Raw genomic sequence first — 20,594 nt, forward strand, 5'->3', positions numbered from 1 at the left:
GTACGTAAGATCTGTGCAAGCTTAACTGCCTGTGACATTTTGAAATTAGCTACTCTCAGTTCTTTCAATAGTTCAAGCTGATCCTACTATTTAAAGAGATAAAAAACACTGCTTCTTAATTCCAAAACAACTTTCTTCCAAGAATAAAAAAATCATTTAGAAAATGTCTTGTATGGTTTTTGTTTCGGTTGCAGTAAATGATGACAGCAACCTATTTAAAGCACCTAAGACTTTCTTCATAAAATCTAAGTTTCTTAGGTCTAATGACTATGTGAGGGCTAGAGTTCAACAACTCCCACATTTCAGCTACTTTTAGTACGTAATCTGCAGAGCCTGTTGAATATTACAGTTTATATGGCTTTCAGTGAGGCTTCCGGTCAAGAAGTCTTAGAAACACTCTTCCAGTCACATCCTAAACATCACAGCTTCATAGCAAACAAGCCTCTTAATGTTTAGAAGTTAACAGGCCCTGGAGGACAGGCTTCCATTTTTTGTGGCAGCACGACCATTCCAAGGAGTGAAGGCTTGAGGTTTATAGAAACATCTATAAACACGTTTAGCATCCTAAAAAAGGAGAATGTTCCCAACACTATACTGGACTCTGTACTCAAGAGTGATCACTCTTTTAACCAGCTTTAACCACTCTCTGGATTGCTGCTCCACTACTGCCCTTCATCCTACCTTGTTGCAAATGTCTGCACTCCAGTTAGGGATGTTTAAAAAAAACCGCTGCTTAATGTTACTATCACTTCAAGACATGCCATTCCTAAAAACACATTACGATAGAAGACAGGCACAGTTTTCCTGAGAGTTTTTTTGGGGGCTGGGGAAGACAACAAAAAGCCACTATACCCGGTTAATCCAGTCGGTCAGCGGATTAACAACAATCCTCCACATTCTCCAAAGATGCTCCTTATTTTCCACCTGCTTTGCACTCTGATTAATAATGCAGATCACAGATTCACTGAAAGCCAGGGGAGACGTAGGCCCAGACAAAACATAACCCACAAGCGTTTCTAGAATTACAAAGAATCTAGGGAAGGAAGTTAAATAGGTAAAATACTTTTTTTTAGCTCAAGTTAGGAAAAACTTCTACAAGGTCTTCTGGAAGCTCAATTATACACAACCACTACCACATACCTCTCGTCTGTTACGCAGCATTTCAAGAGGCTGTTATGGAAAGGCAGCTGAATTAAGAACAAAGCTGGTGTTCCCTTGTAAGAGAAATTTAAGAGGTCAAAACAACATACACATCGAAATGGAACAACTGCGTCACACATGTATCTATATACCACATTTAACTCTAAGCCAGAAATCTACAATTATTGAAAGTTGTTAAAAATTGCCAATTCTAACACTTCAAAATAAAAATGAGGGGAAAGCTGGAAACCTGAAGCTTCTGTTAGGTCCTGGTGCTTTGGCAGAATACCAATTACACTATCGCTGAAACAAAAAACTTTTCTGTTTCAAAGACTGTGAGTTTTGGAGTACTTGGCTATTCCTGCCCTCAAATGACAGGCACCATGGTAAGGCAGGTGCACATAACACCATCAGTGTGTGTGATGATGCCTGGAACAAAATGGATTTGTGCATTTCAAGGATTCAGCAAGACATCCTTTGGACAACCACTGCCAAAATCTTTTACAAGTATTTCAGGGTTGTTAATGTTCAAGTATTTATTAAAATTCATTTAATACCCACCAGTTAAAGTTTCAACCACCTTAATGGAGTCCTGACTCTTGTATCTAAGTCAGAAAAAGCCTCCAAATGTAAATAAAAGACTTGGAGGGGGAAAAGCTGGGACTAATTTTGAGAGTTGAGCTCTTAAGCCAGTTCTGGTAGACAAAAGTTTTATACTACTCACTTGAGTTGAAGCATTTGCTTACTTTCGTTACACTTTGGTCTTCTCTCAGAGTTATATGTCTACTTTTAAAAGCTCCCACATGAATTCCATGCATCCCTGGCTAACAATGTAAATGTTTAGCTGCTTCCATAGGCTAAAAAGCTTTATCTCCACTGCTGCAAAATAATCAAGTTACCTTCCTTCTACTGGTGGACGTAGTAGTAGAAAAGCTGATCATCATCCAATTTTAGAAGTCTAAACAACCTTTTAGACTTTTAATAAACCTAACTGGTAGCACTTAGCTCCCACTAAGTCTGCCCTCCTCCAAACACAAAACACACACACACACACACAGAAATGTCACTTAGGCCTTTTCTCACAGGTTATTTTTTATATTTTCTAACTTGCTATTATCTGTTCCGCTCTTCCAACAGAGTGCACAGAACACAGGGCAGCACTCCCCTTAGGGCTCATTAGGACTAAAGTAGGACAGAGTAGTTCTGCCTACTAATGAGCACCCCTCCTTTTCCTGCAGTAGACCACGGCCAAGCCTTTAGCTCACTGTGACTTCTGAACTTTTTCTGAAATAATGCTGTCTAACACGACATTCTCTGCTTTGCTTCTGTGCAGGTAAATTTTTCCTGAGGAGTAACATGTTCTACCTTTAAGGACTTTGCTCTGTTGACTTCAGAACATTGCCCCAAAACATCAGTGTTCAGCATATAAGTAGTACTACACTGTTTGACTATGCAGTCTCCTTGCAAAGCATCTGCAACCTGTACTTCAAATCATGACCCGACTGTGAGCAATCCCCTTTCAGTATTACAGTACTTCCATCATATTCATTTTTAGTTACAGACAGTTAATTTACTCATGAGAAATGAGGGCTGAAGACAAAGTCTGCATTCTGGAACATGGAATATGATTTCCTGAAAAATCTGGATCTCGCGACTTAGGAAGTGCTCTGTATATGTGTGCAAATATGACATCCTAATACCTTTCAGCAGGTATAAAGACAGAGTTCTGGAATGAAGTCAGACTTACATTTAAAAGATCCATATCGGCAACCTGATAAGCTGGTGAACCCAACACTTTTGGAGGCAACTCCTTAACAGTAATATCAATGAGGGACTAAGTAGGGGGAAAAAAAAAGATGTATGTAAATACTTTTTTACTGAGGCCTTGAATATTTTAAGTAACACGAAAAATTTACTTAACACCACAAATCAAAGCAAAATTCTAACAACTGCTTCCCTTCAATGAAAATTAGAAAAAATCCATCATTTCAGTAACTGTCCTTCTAGAAACCAGACAAACCCACCCAACTTACCAGTATTTTCTGCACAGGAAGAGAATTTGATTTAACAATATTTTTTAAGGCCTGGAGCAACATAGTCAGTATTTCTGACCCTTGCTTTTCTTTCTTATTTCCTAGAATAAAGCATATTTATAGTTAGAGCAGACCAAAGTAACGGCCACTCTGACTATCACAACTTTAAGTACTGTAAGATCAAAAATATTCTGTGTGTATTTATAAACATATAACAAATACTTAATAGATTTGGATACCAAGTCTCTGCTCTGAAAAACAGCGTAACTGAAACTTCAAGGTTTAAATAAAAAAGAAACAAACCCAAGTTTTATTAGTAAAGTGGCAACACCTACGTATCATTAACAACCTTAACACTGACACGCTAAAAAAAGTTGTGAAATTTTGCATTCATCCAACTAGTGCACTTCATTTTTCCTATGCTTTTCAGTTAGATCTTTCAATATAAAGGATTTCATCATTAAGAATATCCTGGACTTTCAAATCCTTTACAAAGCAATGAATACATTTTTAAAATAGGGAACAACTTACTTCTATACATCTGTAAAGACATCATACTACGAAAATTTAATTAAACAGGTAGCAACAGTCACATAACAAAGACTTTACACTCATTTGAGTAATACACTGAACGTCTCAATTTCTCAACACCCAGGTCTTGAGGAGGGGTCTGGGTTTTTTTTGGAACTGGAAAGATTTCTTCATCAACAAAAGCAGTTCAAGTGTTTAAATGCCTTCCTTACGGCTACATGCAACGCACTTGCAGTCATATGCTCTTGTGCCTTTCCTAATAATCCTCACTGGAACAGATCATTACGATTTTGTATTCGTCACACAAAGATGTAGGCATCATGAAAAGTATCAGCTGTTGCTTCAAAAAGAACTGCTGATGATGCCTACAACCAAGCTTTACCAGCAACGAAGCAAACACTACCTAAGGTCTAATCTTACAGAACAACCCTTAACTGGTCAACAATGACAAAAAAGTACACTTTTTACCTGATTCAATGGCTGTTTTCACGTATCCATTTATGTCCTTCCATATAACATTCAGCATACAATCTACAAGATAACACAGTATTTTTATCCAGTTTGTAATAAGAACATCGAACAACACTGCAGTTAAAATACAGTGTTAAAAGAGCGGGCTTTAATGTGAGCCAAAACTGACATAAGCTTTCAAAGCAAGTCTGAGCAGTTTTATTTAACGTAACACCCGAGCATTATAGCAAGTGGTTATTTCTTCTTCTTTCCCTCACCCACTTTATTTTCCAGAAAATAAAGAAAATTTTGCCACTAAATTCTTACCAGGAACTTCTTTTCCAATTGCAATAAAGCCATCCTGAACTGCGCTGATAAGTGTGCTGGCATGCTTACAAAAAAAAGAAGGGCTACCAATCAGCGGGTACTGGAGAGGCTCTAGGAGAACAAAAAACATATTCTGTACATCTCTTATTTTGCAGTCTACTGGTAAGACAAGCCTTAAAATAACCAAGTATCTATGTCCACTTACAGCACTTGATATAAAACCAACTTCTAGTATTAAAGATGACAACTGACAGTTTTAAATGTTTAAAGCATTTCATTCTAATAGACATCTTTAAATGCAGCAAAATTGGCAGTTTCAGATCATGTGAAAGCACTTCAAAAAGAAATATAACTCACATACCTAAACTAAGCACAAGTTTGTTTTGCTTAGCAAAATCTAAAACTTCTGGTCCCATCAGGAAGTGAAGCAGCATTTCAATTCCCAAAAGCTGAATGGAAGGAATCACCACCAGTCCTGCTGTGCTGGAATTCAAGTTCATCCTTGGTGTGGCCGGACTTGCGAATGGGTACGGACCTACATGGGTAAAGAAAAATTACAATGTCTTGTGTTTCACCTTCAATCAAGTGAAAGGAAAGATCTAACAGACCAAAAGCTCAAAATGAACATGAGAAGAAGAAATCATAAAATAGCACTGGCTAAAAGGGACCTCTAAAAGCCAGCCAGAAACTTAGCATGAGCTCCAATGAAGTAAGGTTTAACATTGCAGTCATAACCATGCACTTTGGAAGTATAAACATCTTCCAACGATTGCAAAGTCTCAGACACCAAACTTCATTTTAGCAACACAAGTCTTCACAGAAGCTGTAGCTGCAGAGCAAGACATACACTATGCTACACACTAGCTATACAGTCACTCCACTGCTATGAAAGAGTTCCCAGTAGAAAATTTTACACTGAACCCAAGTCTAACAGGTCTGTTTATGACCTCAGTTACAATCTCACAGAACTAAGATGAGCTTTTTTTTGTTAAAAAAGGGAACAAAGGAAAAGCTGCACATCCAGGACACTTTCACAACATACCTGAGGCTTCTAACTACAGCAGTCTACACAAGCTGTGAATACTGAGCTTTCCATAGAGAGAAGAGGCCATTCCTTATCCCTGTCATTTAGATGTAAAGCTCAAGTATGTGTGATTTCACATGTATTTCAAATACCAAAATTACTGATATATTGTGATCACTGGGTTATTACGCAGGCAGAAACTAAAAATACTATAGAAATGATAATGGCATCTATAAACAGCACATCTATGAATACATGAAAAGCTACATTTCAAAGCAAAGCTCCCTTGCAAAAGAACATAATTCAGGACATGAAAACTGGTCCTCAACACAATTTGACTAGCACGATCTTATAAACTTGAAATACTGACTACAGCAGCCTAATTTTAACCAACAGAAATCACTGCCACTGAGCTCTCCAACAAGCATACAGAAAAATTACTGTTTCACTGCAAATGAAAAAGCATAAAGCAGGTTTGTATTTTAATACCTGATTTCTGTACAGGGGTTGCACAGACTAAACTCTGGTTGCCTGGTACACGTGAGGGAGTTCCTTGCAATGCAGGAGAAGAATCCAGACTTAAAGTACTTTGGATTAATGGTACACAAACCTGCAAAGACATCAAGCCTCCTCAATGAAAACAGGTATGACACATACAAGCCATAAGCCGCAAAGAACCATATGTTTCAAGTATCACATAGACTGTACTGCTGCTCACAGCATCAGTGTTCCAGAGTTTCTGGGCACTTATAATAACATTTTTAAGATGCTATATAACATATGCATACTGATACATGAATTAGAAATGGCTAGATGAAACAAAAACTCATGTTAGAAACATCCGACTGTACCATAACTAAAAAGGTAAGATTGTTTTTTCTTTACTCCCTCCCTGAAGTTTAATTTAAAAACGTTCAGAAGCCTAATACAAACATTACATATATTCCAGCAATAATGTGAGCAGTAATGAAATACCTGCATCATTTTTCTCTCTATACGCATTTTTCTAAATATTTTATGGTATTTTCAGCATGTTTTCCTGTGGCAGACTTTCCAAAGCGTATACTTGCCCAGTGGAAGGACGAAGGGGTTCTTCTCTACCGTGCTTATGTTTACTAGTGTTCTGCACTCACTGGAGATTTTCACCCAGATGCTCACACAACATGCAGATATGCTCTCAAATCTTTTGGGGCTTTAAAAGATTGCATGTATAGTCCCATTGCACGTATAGCTTGCGCTATACATAACACACACAGAGAACACACAAATTCAAAGGTCAGATTTGGTTCCTTCAGAGTTCTATTTTAATAATAAACTAGAGAAGGAGAAAGCACCCTCCACACAGGCTGATTAAGCTATGATTATTTTCAGTTGCATTACCTGTTCAAAGTTGGCAGGCAGCTGAGGTCCCAGCCTCATGAGTAAATACCACCAGACCTCCAGCTTTGTCAGGGCCAAAGCCTCTGTTCTCACATGGATTGAGCTCAGTGGCTGCATTAGCAACTTCAGCCTTTTAGCACTGCACAATATATCTTGAAGAAGCAAGAAAAACATATTTTTAAGCAATATAAACAATTAAACCACAGAACAAGAGGAAAATTTTTAAACCATTAGGTTTTTTCCTAATATATTTTAGCTTAAAATTCAGTTAATGACTATTTACAAAACTAAAATAATAGTAAATTCACCAACCTTTCAGACTATTTTACTGCTCTAATTGTTGTCTAGAACAACCCTGGAGATAGATAGCAAGTCTCCGACACGGAGACTGAAATGAAATCTGCTGCATACCAACATAAACAGAAGGAAATTCACTCATGCTTGCTATGTCAGAGAGTCCTGTCTGCCACAGTAAAAGAAAAAGCAGCCTTACTGGAACAAGCATAACGAATGCCAGTCGTGCCATAGATTTTTATCTTCTGATAGAATCAAGTCCTTTGTTAACTAATTTATGGGAAACAATGATCAGAACAAATGAACGGATAAGAAACAAATTTAAATGACAATTTAGGTTAAATTCAGCTAAACTAAGAAATGTCCACATTAAGCTTTTTCAGACATACAGTAAAGAGAAACACAACCAAAAAATAAATACTGTGTGTTTTTAAAGACTTGTTCAGGTCTCAGTTACACCTTTAGAGGAACTTTGTTTAACACCTGTAGAATCCTGAAGCATTGTTGTTCTCCAATTAACCCACATAGTCCAAAGTAAGATCTACAGAATGTTTTATTCTCTATTTAATTGCTGGTTGGACCAATTAAAGAATTGCAAAAGAAATATTTGTTAATTTTATTCTATTCATTTCTCATAGCAGAAAAAAATAGAACTACTGAACGAACTGTCCCTTTTCTTTAAAATAAAAAAACAAAAAACCAACTTGAATTCGACTTACGCGTATACAGAGAGTATATACCACTACATGTGTGTATATATATATGTACACCACTATGTATACACCACCGATACACTATGCGTATATCCAGTGGTACGTGCCATGGTATTGACCAGGACTAGACAGAATATTCTCTTCCGGTTACGTAAAATGACTGCAGTCAAAACAATTCAGGTTAACTTTTTTTAATCTACCTGGATTTAGAGCAAAATTATCTATTAGACTCTTCCATGCAATGAAGGCTATTTTCTTTACCACTGGTGAGCCACTACGAAATCCAAGTTCCTCCAATTGCAGCAATGAGTTGATAAAACTGCCACTACGATGCAGAGTCTGAAGATAAAGAAGTTCAGAATTAAGATACTTGTGTTGTCAAAAATTCCTTCCCTAATGACTTATGATTGTAGAACTTACTGCTTTTCTGCTTACCTTTCCAAGTAATTTGACAAACAGTGGCCATAATTTTAACACGTATGTCTCATTTTTTGTAGAAAACAGTTTATGAAGTTCTGAAATTAATTTCTGCAGACAGAAAGAAACATAATTTCTACAAGAAATATATTCTAATTATTCAAAAAAAATACGTAATCATACCAATGTCTGGAAACCCAACCAACCTGGAACGATGCTCTCGCTAGATCACGATGTAATTCTGTACCACACAGCATTTGCTGGTAAATCAGTCAAATGTTGCTACCATCTGATTACCTTCTCAGTTTAAGTTTATAGTCGGTTTCAATTATTCTGATAGGGGCAACCAGCAAATCAAAATCCATTTTCTCAAATACTTGTAGTCTCTCTGAGTCTAAAGACACTGTGACCCTAAAACCCACCTTGCTTTTGTTCTTTTTTTGCAAACACACATAACCTCCACAGTGAATAAGGTAAAATAAATAAGCCTACAGTTCTGAAACTGAAGGGTAACATGAAAAGCTTCATCAAAAAGACTAAGTGGGTTGTTGCTAAATACGGTGGGGAGTCTTTTAATGGACACAGAAAACGCTGACGTATTAGGTGCCTTTTCTTGCCTCCATCTTTATTCAGGCCTCCAGTGTCTGTCTCCCATTACCTTTTAATAAAATTTAAAACACCCAAGCAATCAACCAACAACCCCGATTACTACTCCTGTTGCCCCTAGAAATAAGGCAGAGCATTCCTACTTACTGTGGTCATGAGGTGTTCAGTGACGGCTGCTACCTCCTGCTGTTTCTGGAGGAGCAGTGGCATGCCCATCTCCAGGGCAGTAGCACCTCGTAACTGCACCTTATGCGCTGAATGGACAACCAGAGGAATGATCAGTTTTGCCCACCTCACAGCCTCTTCTCCCATCTGGGCTGGAGTTTGCTCCATTAAGCTAGATCCAAAAACACAAATATAGGTATTACAAATCTCCAACAGACATATTGCTCAGACATGCAAAGATAATCTTAGTATCATCAATAAATGCTCTAACTCAATATACAATTTACAGGAAACCATGCTAATCAATTTTATTTTTTTACTTTTTTCTAAGCAATTGTATTTTGACAGTTCTCTTAAAACTGCAATGCTGAAGTGTTACTTCAGGTAAACTTCTCTAAAAGCAAAACAGACTGACATATTCTATCACAGCTTTTTGGGCAAACAAGCCCAATTGAGAGCCTGAAAGGAACATATCATCCCTTCTGTATCAGTGACCAAGTACTAAGTTTGCATATTAACAGTCCCTTGTACGTTCTTAGCAGTTCAGACCAGCTCCCACGGACCACATGTGCTGTAAACAGTATGTACCTGCTTTTGAAAAACAACTCAAACCCTGCAGCAGCACAGGTTTGCACAGGCTCAATGTACATTAGCCTAGTCAAGTGTTCAGATTTTACCCTTCTACTACAGAGCTGTAGGAGCACAGTCTGACAGACATTTACACCATCCCACACACGCCAGCAAGACTTTCAGAAACGGGAGGACCCGGCATATATTCAAACCAGCCTGTCGGAACCAGCTTAACTTTAGCAGTCATGAAATTTTGCCAAATGTCCTCTCTTTGGCACAGGTATGTCAAATTCCCATCACTACAGCTGTACTAAGGAAAACTGCTGCTTTTCAGGTAATTTTATTAAAGCCAGAGGACAAGCAGTTCTCCAAGAAACATTATATCTGTCATCAGCCTAACTTGTGAACAAAAGCACTGTCCTGCCACTGCTGTCAATCAGCCTGAGACCTGTTTGTTTTCAGATAGAACTACATGCTTTTTAATAACCACAGAGTTATGTATGTATCTACAGTAATTAAAATAAACCATTTAATAAAACATGTAATTTTCCAGAAATAGTTGTCTACTGCATCTCAGGTTTGCAAAAGAGGAACTGGTGTACAATTAGCCATATGCAAGAAGTTGCTAACTACTATGTAAAGTATAATATCCAAATTCTCCGCTGCAGAAAACCAATGTATTAGAGATAAAGTGAACAAACGAACAAATAATTACTGCTTCAACTATTTCACTGTAAAATGGATTTGCAGTTCAAACTCAATCCAAAATAAATAATAGTAAAGATATAAGCCCAAGATATTTACTAATAAAGGAATCAAATTAATACGAAGTAAAGACAAAATTGATAATTCTAGCGCTGCTGACCAAAACAATGCACTCTTGGTGTTGGTCCTAAAAAGCTGCCTTTGGAATTAAACAGTAATCTCAACAGCATTACGAGAAACATTGCAGTTAAATTTGTAAAGCACCAAGGAGACATTTTAAAATAAGAACCCTTATAATGAGAATTTCTCAACCAGGTAGGTTATGAAAACAAAAGCTAAAATGTAAGAACATGACTTGTGAAGCACACAGGAGACTTCAGAAAGAATTCCTAACAAGCCAATAAAATTTTAAACAATGCAAGTTAATCTGAATATTCACTACCTTCTGAGTCAGAATCAACTGTTGTATTATCATTAATGGAATATTCTGCAAATGAAGCTGTTCAGAAGAACTACTGGCTGAAGAACAGAAACAGTAGTTCACACAGTTTCACTCTGTTGTACTAATGGTAACACAGCCAAAAGTTAAACACCACACAGCCGCTTGTTCACTCTCCCACCCCCAGTGGGATGAGGGAGAGAAACAGGAGAAAAAAACAACAGTAGTAAAATTTGCAGGTTGAGATAAAGACAGTTTAACAGGACAGAAAAGGAAGTGAAAATAGTAATAATGATGATAAAAGAATTGGAACATAGAAAACAAGTGATGTGCAATGCAATTGCTCACCACCTGCTGACCAATGCCCAGCCTGTCCTGGTGAGCAGCGGCCCCTGGCCAGCTTTTCCCCGTTTGCATACTGAGCACGATGCCTATGCTATGGAATATCCCCTTGGCCAGTTGGGGCCAGTTGTCCCAGCTGTTCCCCCTCCCAACTTCTTGTGCACCCCTGCCCTGATTTTGTCTGGGATAGAGTTAACTTTCTTCCTAGTAGCTGGTGCAGTGCTGTGTTTTGGCTTCAGTTCGAAAATAATGCTGATAACACACCAATGTTTTAGTTGTTGCTAAGTAGCGCTTACCCTGATCAAGGACTCTTCAGTCTCTCATGCTCTACCAGGGACCTGGGGCACAAGAAGCCAGGAAGGAGCAGAGACACAACAGCTGACTCAAACTAGCCAAAGGGATAATCGATACCACAGACCATCAAGCTTGGTATACAAACTGGGAGGGAGAGGGGGAGAGTTGGGAGGGGGGGAACTGATCACTGCTTGGGGACAGGCTGGGCATTGGTCAGTGAGCAATCGCACTGTGCATCACTTGCTTTTCTTGTTCTTTTTCCTCTCCCCCCCCCCTTTTCATTATTATTATAACATTTTATTTATTTCAATTATTGTTCTTAGCTCAAGCCACAGGTTTTACTTTTTTCCCATTCTCTTCCCCATACCACTGGGGGAGGGAGAGCAAGCAGCTGCATGGTGCTTAGCTGCCGCTTGGGGTTAATCCACAACAGTCCTTTTTGACACCATTCATGATAACGACAGTTTTGATGGGAATGTGCTGTATCAAATAGCTTTGATTGATGTTTAGCTATTAATTGACAAGCTCCTGCGCTTGCCTTGGGTCTTGCTTGTCTCACTGTATATGACAGTCTAGTGCTTGTCAGCAGCTGCTTTTTGCTTCCACTGTACTGCTGATCATCTGACTGCTGTGCCTGAGAATGTTTTGGTAACAGCAGTGCCAATGCACCTGGGCTGGCAGATGGCCAGGGCATCACTGCTATTTTTGTGCTGTTGTACTGGACAGGCTGGAACTTCAGTGTGAACTTGAGTCGAACGGACTGTGACCTGTAGGCGAGTTCATAGGGGAGCAGGACATCTCAAAGCATCTTCAGTAGGTACATCTCTGAAGGGGCTGTGGCCCAAGGATAAGACTATGCTGCAGCAGGTACACCTTGGAGTATCAGTGGCTGCACATAAAGTTGTGCTGCTGTAGGACCTCAAAGTATGTGGCCATGGATAAGGCCATGGCAGAGCAGGTACACCGCTGGAAGGACTGCAGCCATGGGTAACGCCATGTTGGAGCAGGGTCATTCCTGAAGAGATGGTGGCTGTGGGTAAGGCCATGCTGGAACAGGTGTACCTCTGAAAGTGCTGTGGCCCATGGAGAAAGCCACTAGAGGCTGGTGCACCTCAAAGAAGCTATGCCTGTGATTAAGTCTATGCCACAACAGGCATATCCCTGGAGAGACTATGGCTCATAGATCAGGCTCCATCTGGAGCAGCTGCACCCCTAAGGGACTGCAGCCTGTGGATTAGTCCAAGACAGGGCAGGGATAAAGGGAGGAGTCCATTGCAAAGCTAAACCTGATTGTTTGGCCCAAAGGGACCGGGGTGGACACTGCAACGGAAATACCTTTACATTGTTGCAACCTGGGATTTAAGTTGCGTGTTATGGGAATTACTATAGCAGGAACCCCTCTTTGCTAGCCAGGGGAGGAGTTCATTGCAATATTAAACCTGACCCAAAGGGACCAGGGTTGGAAAGTGTAATGGGAATGCCTTTAAATTGTTATAATCCATGATCCAGGTTGCATGTTACAGGAATTACTATAGACTGACCCAATGGAGGACAAGCCTTACAAGCAGCAGTGCTTACAAAGAGATAAGGCCTTTCTGTTTCTCACACCACCCCACCAGCAAGCAGGCTGGGGTGCACAAGGAGTTGGGACAGAAGGGGATGGGGACACAGCCTGGACAGCTGACCCTGACCGACCTAAGGGATATTCTAGACCAGATGATGTCAATGTCATCATGTAAAGCTGGGGGAAGAAGGGTGGATGTTCGCAGTGATGGTGTTTGTCTTCTCAAATCACTGTTACACACAATGTAGCCCTGATCTGGAGATGGCTGAGCACCTGCCTGACCATGGGAAGGGCTGAATGAATTCCTTGGTTTGCTTTGTGTGTCTGTGCAGCTTTTGCTTTTCTTATTAAACTGTCTTTATCTCAACCCACAAGTGTTCTTTCACCCTTCTGGTTCTCTCCGGCATCCCACTGGGGGAGTGAGCAAGTGGCTGTGTTGCTGGCTGGGCTTCAAACACACAGTCCCCCACAGCCCCCAGCCTCGTTGCTGGTGGTGTGGTACGAGAAGTTGAAAAGTCCTTGACTTAGTGTAAACACTGCTTAGCAACAACTAAAACATCAGTGTGTTATCAACATTATTCTCATCTTAAATCCAAAACACAGCACTGTATCAGCTACTGAGAAGAAAATTAACTCTACCCCAGCCAAAATAAGGACAACACTGCAGGAAGAATCTTAAATATACTGACCAATTGCAAGAGTATTCAAAACAATTGCCTTTAGTGTACTTGCGCCACTAACATTTTGTATCAATAGTCTTCAAAAAATCCCTAAGCATCTATGTTAACAATTTAATATTGCAGTGCACGTACCGTATAACAACATTAAGCGCTTCGTATTCAACCACCATAGACTGTACATCTCCCTTAGTAAGTATTGTTTCCAGGGTAGAAATAATACCGGACACCTGAGGAAATAAGAACATTAGACTAAGCACCTAAATACAGCATTTCCATGAGGTGCTAGAACTATGAAATTTCGTTTCCCAGGACTGTGCCCTGTGTTTGGATTATGCTAATTCTAATTTTAAGGTTAGAGCTCCCACCAAACTGGAGTATTCACAACATTTCTCCCCATGCTGCTTCACTGGTATCTAACAGAACTGCTCACATTGCCGCTTCTCCCTTGGGAGAAGCAATCATTTGTTGTTTTTCCCCCTCCGTAGCTGCCCTTATCACTTTTCCAAGAACTTAGGTCCTATATTTGGCCATCAAATTTGGTGAAAAATTACCTTCAGATACAACATCTACTGAGAGTGACCAAGAGACTGCACAAGCCTCATCTCTCTAGGACATCAGGCCACCAAAAAAACCCCAGAATCAAACCAAAAACCAACCCCAAACTGAATAAACTTACCTCTTTTTTAACAATTTCAGAAGGAAATGTCTGCTTGGAGATCACCCAAAGCGCCCGAGTGCGAGTGTTTTTGTCTGAAGTTTTTACAGCAACACTGTTCACTATTGATAGCAAGTCTCGTATTTCAGTTGCTGAAAGCAGAATGCACAGCACTCAGATGCTGTTCATGCAATGTCAATCAGCTTCTTAGCAAGTTTCAGCTCATTTTTCTCAGTTAATATTACTAAAAGATCCATTCAACTAGAAGTCCCAATGATCCCAAGATTTCATGACTTAAACATTACTTTTTTGCAATTTCTCTCAACACAAACTAGTGAAAAAGCTCAAGATGTATTAATATAGATACCATTAATGTAGCACATCTGTATTACATTTAGAAGAAACCACACAACCATAAAACTCAATGATAATTTTACCTAAAACCTCTAGAGTTAAAGATTCAGTATTTTAATTACTCAAAACTTCATGGATTTCCAGTCAATACTGCAGCATTTTGGTCAATTTCACTGCTATACTGACATAGATAAACTCATTTTAGGGTCTACAAGAGGCCTGAATAATAAAGACGGTAGTAAGGCTGTAACTGAGGTAACAGTGAGCTCATTACACGAAAAAGAATCACGTTTAACACAGGCCTTACATTCAATAAGGAAGACACACAGAAAAATCATGTATTCCTTTGAAACTCAAAACTATTAAGCCTATTTTTTTTTACAAATTTGGGCTTTGAGGGTAAATGATCTCACTACCAGAGAAACATAAGCTCACATACACTCTGTTCCTCAACCAAGAGTGAAGTCCTGTTTCAGAACTTAATTCTGAAGCCTGATCTTCTCTAACAAAACTGACTGCAATTTATCAACTGGTTAAAAAATTTTAGAAGTTATGGTAAAAAGGGACCACACAGAAATTATTATAGCTGGCTCATCCTCATCAGAAATCAGGCTAAATTTTGCATAATAGGAAAGGTCCCTTCCAATCAAAACTATTCTGTAACAACCAGGAATTGCCAGGTAAAATCTGGAGAACACTGAAAAACACTACTGGCCAACCCCAAATTCTGAAAGTGTTCTTCCACCTGTACATCTTTTTTTATTACTAACTCCACAAAATTACAGTATCTAACCAAAGTATTTAATGAAACTAGAAGGTAGTAAACAGTATTAGCGCAACAGCATGACAAAAAAAATACAATTTCTTTGTACAAGGTGGGATTAGTGAACTGATCACATTGCTCATACTAGAGACAAAACTACTGCACTACTGCAAACTTTGCCAAAATTAAAGTATATGCTAACAAAGACAACGAAAGAACTCCTGAGATATACATATGTGTATATGTACACACACGCAGACACACACTACAGCATCCACACTGAAGTTTGTTTGCTTACCAGGTAATTCAGATGTAATACTTGAATTAAAAACGCAGAATCCTAATGCCTGCAATGCTGCATTACTTAGCTCTACATTTTGACTAGAAATGTGTACCTGAAAAACGAAAAACATATACGTAAAATCTCAGTTTACAGAAGCAGCTGTGAAGTATGGTATGGTACTACAACACTTCTGATCAATAAAATGAGAGCTGTCAAAAGCAAACACTTGATGAAAAATGCACCCATGTGGGAACCCCTTCCCGATAACATACACTCCAAGTCAATAAAACCATTTTGAAGTGATGAAGACATTTTTGCTCTTTGTAATTTAAACATCTTTACTGACGCAAGTTCTAAACAAAGTTCTTCTGTGCTTCTTGTGTACTATCACTTGACACTCCAATTGTTTATAAACATCTAAAACAGAAGCGAAAAAAGAGAGATGGCCAAGAACAGTCTTTACATGAAGCTTCAAAAGAATTTGACATTTACTGCATATTCTAAATCCCCAAAGTGTTTCTAAAGGTAAACAGAACACACTGTGTCTTTTCTGGCTAGATGATCAGATTTGACTGCTTAACACTGCCTGAATACACCGAAGGCCCTGTATTTTATTTTTTTCTGTTGCAATGGAAGATACATTTTGCCGACAAACCCTTACTGTTATCTCACTAGCTTGAATTATTAAACCAACTCAACTTCAAGTCTTACAATGGCCATTGACCTTGACCACCTAAACATATCTTCAGTTCTACACTGAAGCATAGAAAATGAAATGGAAGAGACATACCTTAAACACTTTGCAGAGTTGAGGAAAGTGTTTTCTGACATCTGCAGTGAATCCTTTGCCTTCCTCACCAGTCAAGCGACTTGAAAGAGCAGAAAGGAAAACAAGCGATATCCACAGGTTAAGCATGTTATAATTGACATAACCTTACATTTCTAGCACACAACCCATTAGCCAATATAGAACCATTTCTTTCTTCAGAAAGCTAAAACACAACACCAAAGTTAAAGAGCAAGAATGCGAGTCACCACAGTTAGTCTGACATACCAGTAAAATATTGTATTATAAAGTACATGTGTCCCAGTATATTGGAACAAGTGAGGTGACTAATGACCCATTTTGTGCTTATAAAGTGTGCAGAAAAAAAACCAAATCAAAACCCAGAACAGTAAGGGCTTTCATTTTTTTGCCAACTTCTATAGAAAACATTGAAAGTTAATATGCAAACTTTACATGACTGCTGAAAATTAGATAAACTTTCCACAGAAATAGACGAGCTTAAAAAGCACATTCCTCAAATGCAGTTCTAGAATGCAAGGTCCCCCACTCCATGAAAATTCCGGATTTACAAGTAGCAGCGATGACTTTCCACATATCTGAAGAACATCCATCCAGAAATGCTATACTTACCCTACAAGACGTTAACAATCAGTGTTGCACAGCAAAAAACACCTATATTAAAGTGCAATCATCCAGAAGACAACCTGAGAAATCTGTCATTGTCTAATACTGTCTTTAAGTTGGGACTTTTTTTGATCAGTTATTACTAGAAACCTGTAAAATCCTGTAGCGTGATCAGCATCGCTGATAGATCTAAGCAGTTACAAGAAAGACAAGAACTCCAGGGTGATACTGACGGAAAGAGATAATGCCTCTGCATACACTAACACATTTGAAAGATCCAGGTAAAAGCAGAACCTCGTGGTTAAGAAGTATCCTCCAAAACGAAATGCAATTAAAAGAAGACACTATCATCCCAAAAACCGACCCCTCCCCCAAACCCTTCAACCTTTCCAATCACGAAACTGAGATACAAATCTTTCTTCCAACTACAAAAAAGTTACCGTTTCCCAACGTTCCTTTACCCACCTCAGCAGTTTCCCCAGGAAAGGTAAGAGGAGAGACTCCAAAAGGACTCTGTCCTTTCCTCCCTCTCTCCCCGCGCCTTCTCTCCCTCTAGGCCCGCACGCTGCCTGCAATCTCACCCAGCGACCCCCAGCCTTCCCCGGCCTCCGGGATGCGCGGCCGGGCAGAGCTCTCCCCCGGACTCCTCTCCTGCGGACTCCCGCCGCTCCGCAGCGGCTACCGGGGTCTCAAGCCTGCCCCCGCTCCGACCCGCCGGGCCGGACCTGCACGCCGCCGAGCGCGCTCCCGCAGGGGCGGCCGCGGTCCTCTCATGCGGCGCGAGCCACCCCGCTCCCCTCACGCTGGCCCCGCGGCGTCATCCGCGGCCCGCACTCACTTGACGATCGTGAGGTGCGCGTCGGTGAGCTCCCCCGGCGGGGCGGCGGGGTCCTCCAGGGTCTCCAGCAGGGGCTGCAGGCTGGAGCCGGCGGCGGGAGCGCTCATGGTGCCGCGGGGTAAGGGAGCCAGTCTCCCGGGCTAAGATGGCGGCGCGCGGGCCGGGGCTGCGCCAATGGGGAGCGCGGGGAGGCGGGGTGCGGCCGAGCCCGAGGACATCGAACGGCGCTACGCGTTTTCTCCGCGCGCGGCGGAGCGCGGAGCGATGGATCGCTTCCCGCGCCTTTCGGGCACCGCCCCCGGCGGGCACCGCCCCTCGCCGCCGACTGGTGGCGGCGGCCCGGGGGAGGGAGGTGCAAGGGGGCGCCTCTCAGCTGAGGCGCCGGCGGAGCTGCGTGCGGTGCGTCATGCGTGCTCCCGGGAGCCTCTTCAGCATACAAATCGTGACTGGAAATAATCTCCAGACCTCCCAGAGCTGTTCAGCGGTTACAGCCGGGCGTCAGCTCCCACGAAACTGAGCTGCATAAACATGAAATTAGATCCTAGAATCACAGAACGGTTTGGGCTGGGAAGGACCTTAAATATCACCCAGTTCCAACCCCGTGCCAAGGGCAGGGGCACCTTCCACTAGAGCAGGTTACTGAAAGCCCCGTCCAGCCTGGCCTTGAACACTGCCAGGGATGGGGCAGCCACAGCTTCTATGGGCAACCTGTGCCAGCGCTTCATCACCCTCACAGCGAAGAACTTCTTCCTTCTATCTCATCTAAATCTCCTCTCTGTCGGTTTAAAGCCGTTCCCCCTTGTCCTGTCACTACCTGCCCTTGTAAAAAGCCCCTCTCCACCTTTCTCGTTGGCCCCTTTACTCACTGGAAGCTGCTCTAAGGTCTCCCTGGAGCCTTCTCCAGGCTGAACAAGCCCAGCTCTCTCAGCCTGTCTCCATAGGAGAGGTGCTCCAGCCCTCAGAGCATCTTTGTGACCTTCTCTGGACTGAACTCAGAGCTGGACACAGCACTGCAGATGGGGTCTTATGACAGGAACTTCATTTCTTAAGGCCCAAATACATGGGTCTGTGCCGTGGAATGTTTCCAGTTGGGTTTTTTTGACAGCCATTTAAGGCGGGGAGGGGGGAAGAGAGGCGTGGGGGACCAAGTAGATGTGAGGTTTCTGAATGGCAGGGAGAAGTCAGTGCAACAGACTCACCTTTTGTTCGCTCCCCACCACGGCTGCAGCACCAAGTGGTGCTCAGCAACCACAGCCATTGTCTGTGGACAGGAGACATTAGCACTTAGCTGTGCACGGTATATCCACTTCACCTCGTAGTGAAGCTGCCGAGAGGGGACAAGTGACGATATGTGAATTACATCCGGATGTTTGTGGGTGAAATATGAAATAAGGGCAATGGCAGCAAATGTGAAGCATAGAGAATCTCTGCATCGCGGGGGTAGAGACAGGCCTGAGCAGTAAGGCAAATGGTTAAGTCTGTCTTAATTGCCCACAGGGCTTCATAGCGGCATTGGAGATGCTTAACAGGAATGCCTGTTCTGGAAGGAAACTCCTCCCCAAACACATCACCCCCTTGACTCCATAGGGGTTTCCAGACAGGCAGATATTTCCTGTATACTCTTAGTTCTGATCCATACCAGTTCAAGACCAGTTGCTTCTCAATTAAAGAAACAACAAAGAAAAACCTAAACCCAACAAACCCCCACCTAGGTCACAAATGAAATGTTAACAGTTCTCTTCATGCATTTTCCTTCTTAACAAACACTTTTGCTGATCTTGAAGAGCTGGAACGACGTTTTCTAACAAAAGGATGTGAATAAGTTTATTCAGACCACCAGATGGCAGGATTAAAAAACACCAACAAAATCTAGGATCGGGTTAATCCCATTGAATGCAGTAATAGCATGAACGAAGTGCTGGAGATGACAGGGACAGAAGCTGCAGCACTACCTGCAACATTATTCTCCAATACAGCTGGGCAGTAGGATTATATTCCCAGTGAAATTACAACAATAAAAGCTCAAAGATTAAATAAAATTCAAGAACCAAGAATTGGAATAAATAATTAGGGAATTAATGGATCTGTTTAGCTTAAGATCCTCCTCTTCCTCTTGTGTAAAACTCTTTCTGAGGAATTCACAATGCTCCAAACAAGAAAAATAAGTCACAGGAAGATTCTTAGTGGGCATTAGATTTCAGCAGATCTGGGGTCAAGAAAATGTTCAGAGGGAAGGAAAGAAACTCTGAAGACTTATTTGCTGTTTTAAATCAAGAAAAATCGTTTCAAAGTCTGAAAAGTTCTCGAGACATATAAATAATTCATTGGAAACTCAGGACATGATTAAAACAGAGGTAGCTTTAATGCTGCTTCAGACTGAAGAATTTAAACTGAAGTTAAGAACCTATGGAGAATGGTTTATGTTCATCAATTCAAAACAGTGCAGTCTTCTTAAAACCCGTGTAAACACCATACAGCATCTTGACAGGATCTTCTGAACGGATTTGCTGGTACTCAGTTGGCATTTCTTCTGATGCTTCATTTCACCAGTTCTATTAACATTACTAAGTCTTTCATTTGATTCTTCACTAAGTGAAATGAGAGATGTGAAAGGAT

General features: G+C 41.0%; 1 protein-coding gene across 4 annotated transcripts in view; it reads right to left on the reverse strand.

Moving 5' to 3' along the window:
- RIF1 (replication timing regulatory factor 1) overlaps window positions 1-18,163 on the reverse strand; it is a 35,524-nt gene extending 17,361 nt beyond the window's left edge. For 3 of the 4 annotated variants that reach the window (XM_030487857.1, XM_030487855.1, XM_030487854.1), the window contains exons 1-17: window positions 17,979-18,163; window positions 16,520-16,598; window positions 15,745-15,841; window positions 14,351-14,481; window positions 13,807-13,901; window positions 9,063-9,252; window positions 8,328-8,420; window positions 8,093-8,231; window positions 6,886-7,037; window positions 5,995-6,115; window positions 4,843-5,016; window positions 4,482-4,592; window positions 4,173-4,235; window positions 3,174-3,274; window positions 2,888-2,974; window positions 1,141-1,214; window positions 853-1,033 (exon numbers count right to left, since the gene is read on the reverse strand). In XM_030487857.1, the coding sequence (XP_030343717.1) occupies window positions 853-1,033; window positions 1,141-1,214; window positions 2,888-2,974; window positions 3,174-3,274; window positions 4,173-4,235; window positions 4,482-4,592; window positions 4,843-5,016; window positions 5,995-6,115; window positions 6,886-7,037; window positions 8,093-8,231; window positions 8,328-8,420; window positions 9,063-9,252; window positions 13,807-13,901; window positions 14,351-14,481; window positions 15,745-15,841; window positions 16,520-16,598; window positions 17,979-18,085 (1,995 nt within the window). In that variant the 5' untranslated portion in view covers window positions 18,086-18,163. Of the gene's footprint in view, window positions 1-852; window positions 1,034-1,140; window positions 1,215-2,887; window positions 2,975-3,173; window positions 3,275-4,172; window positions 4,236-4,481; window positions 4,593-4,842; window positions 5,017-5,994; window positions 6,116-6,885; window positions 7,038-8,092; window positions 8,232-8,327; window positions 8,421-9,062; window positions 9,253-13,806; window positions 13,902-14,350; window positions 14,482-15,744; window positions 15,842-16,001; window positions 16,079-16,519; window positions 16,599-17,978 lie in introns of those variants that run through there. The other variant, XM_030487858.1, reaches the window with a different exon arrangement.
- Window positions 18,164-20,594: the final 2,431 nt, after the last annotated feature.

The sequence above is a fragment of the Strigops habroptila genome, chromosome 5 (assembly GCF_004027225.2).
Source record: "Strigops habroptila isolate Jane chromosome 5, bStrHab1.2.pri, whole genome shotgun sequence".
In the NCBI taxonomy this organism is placed as follows: domain Eukaryota; kingdom Metazoa; phylum Chordata; class Aves; order Psittaciformes; family Psittacidae; genus Strigops; species Strigops habroptila.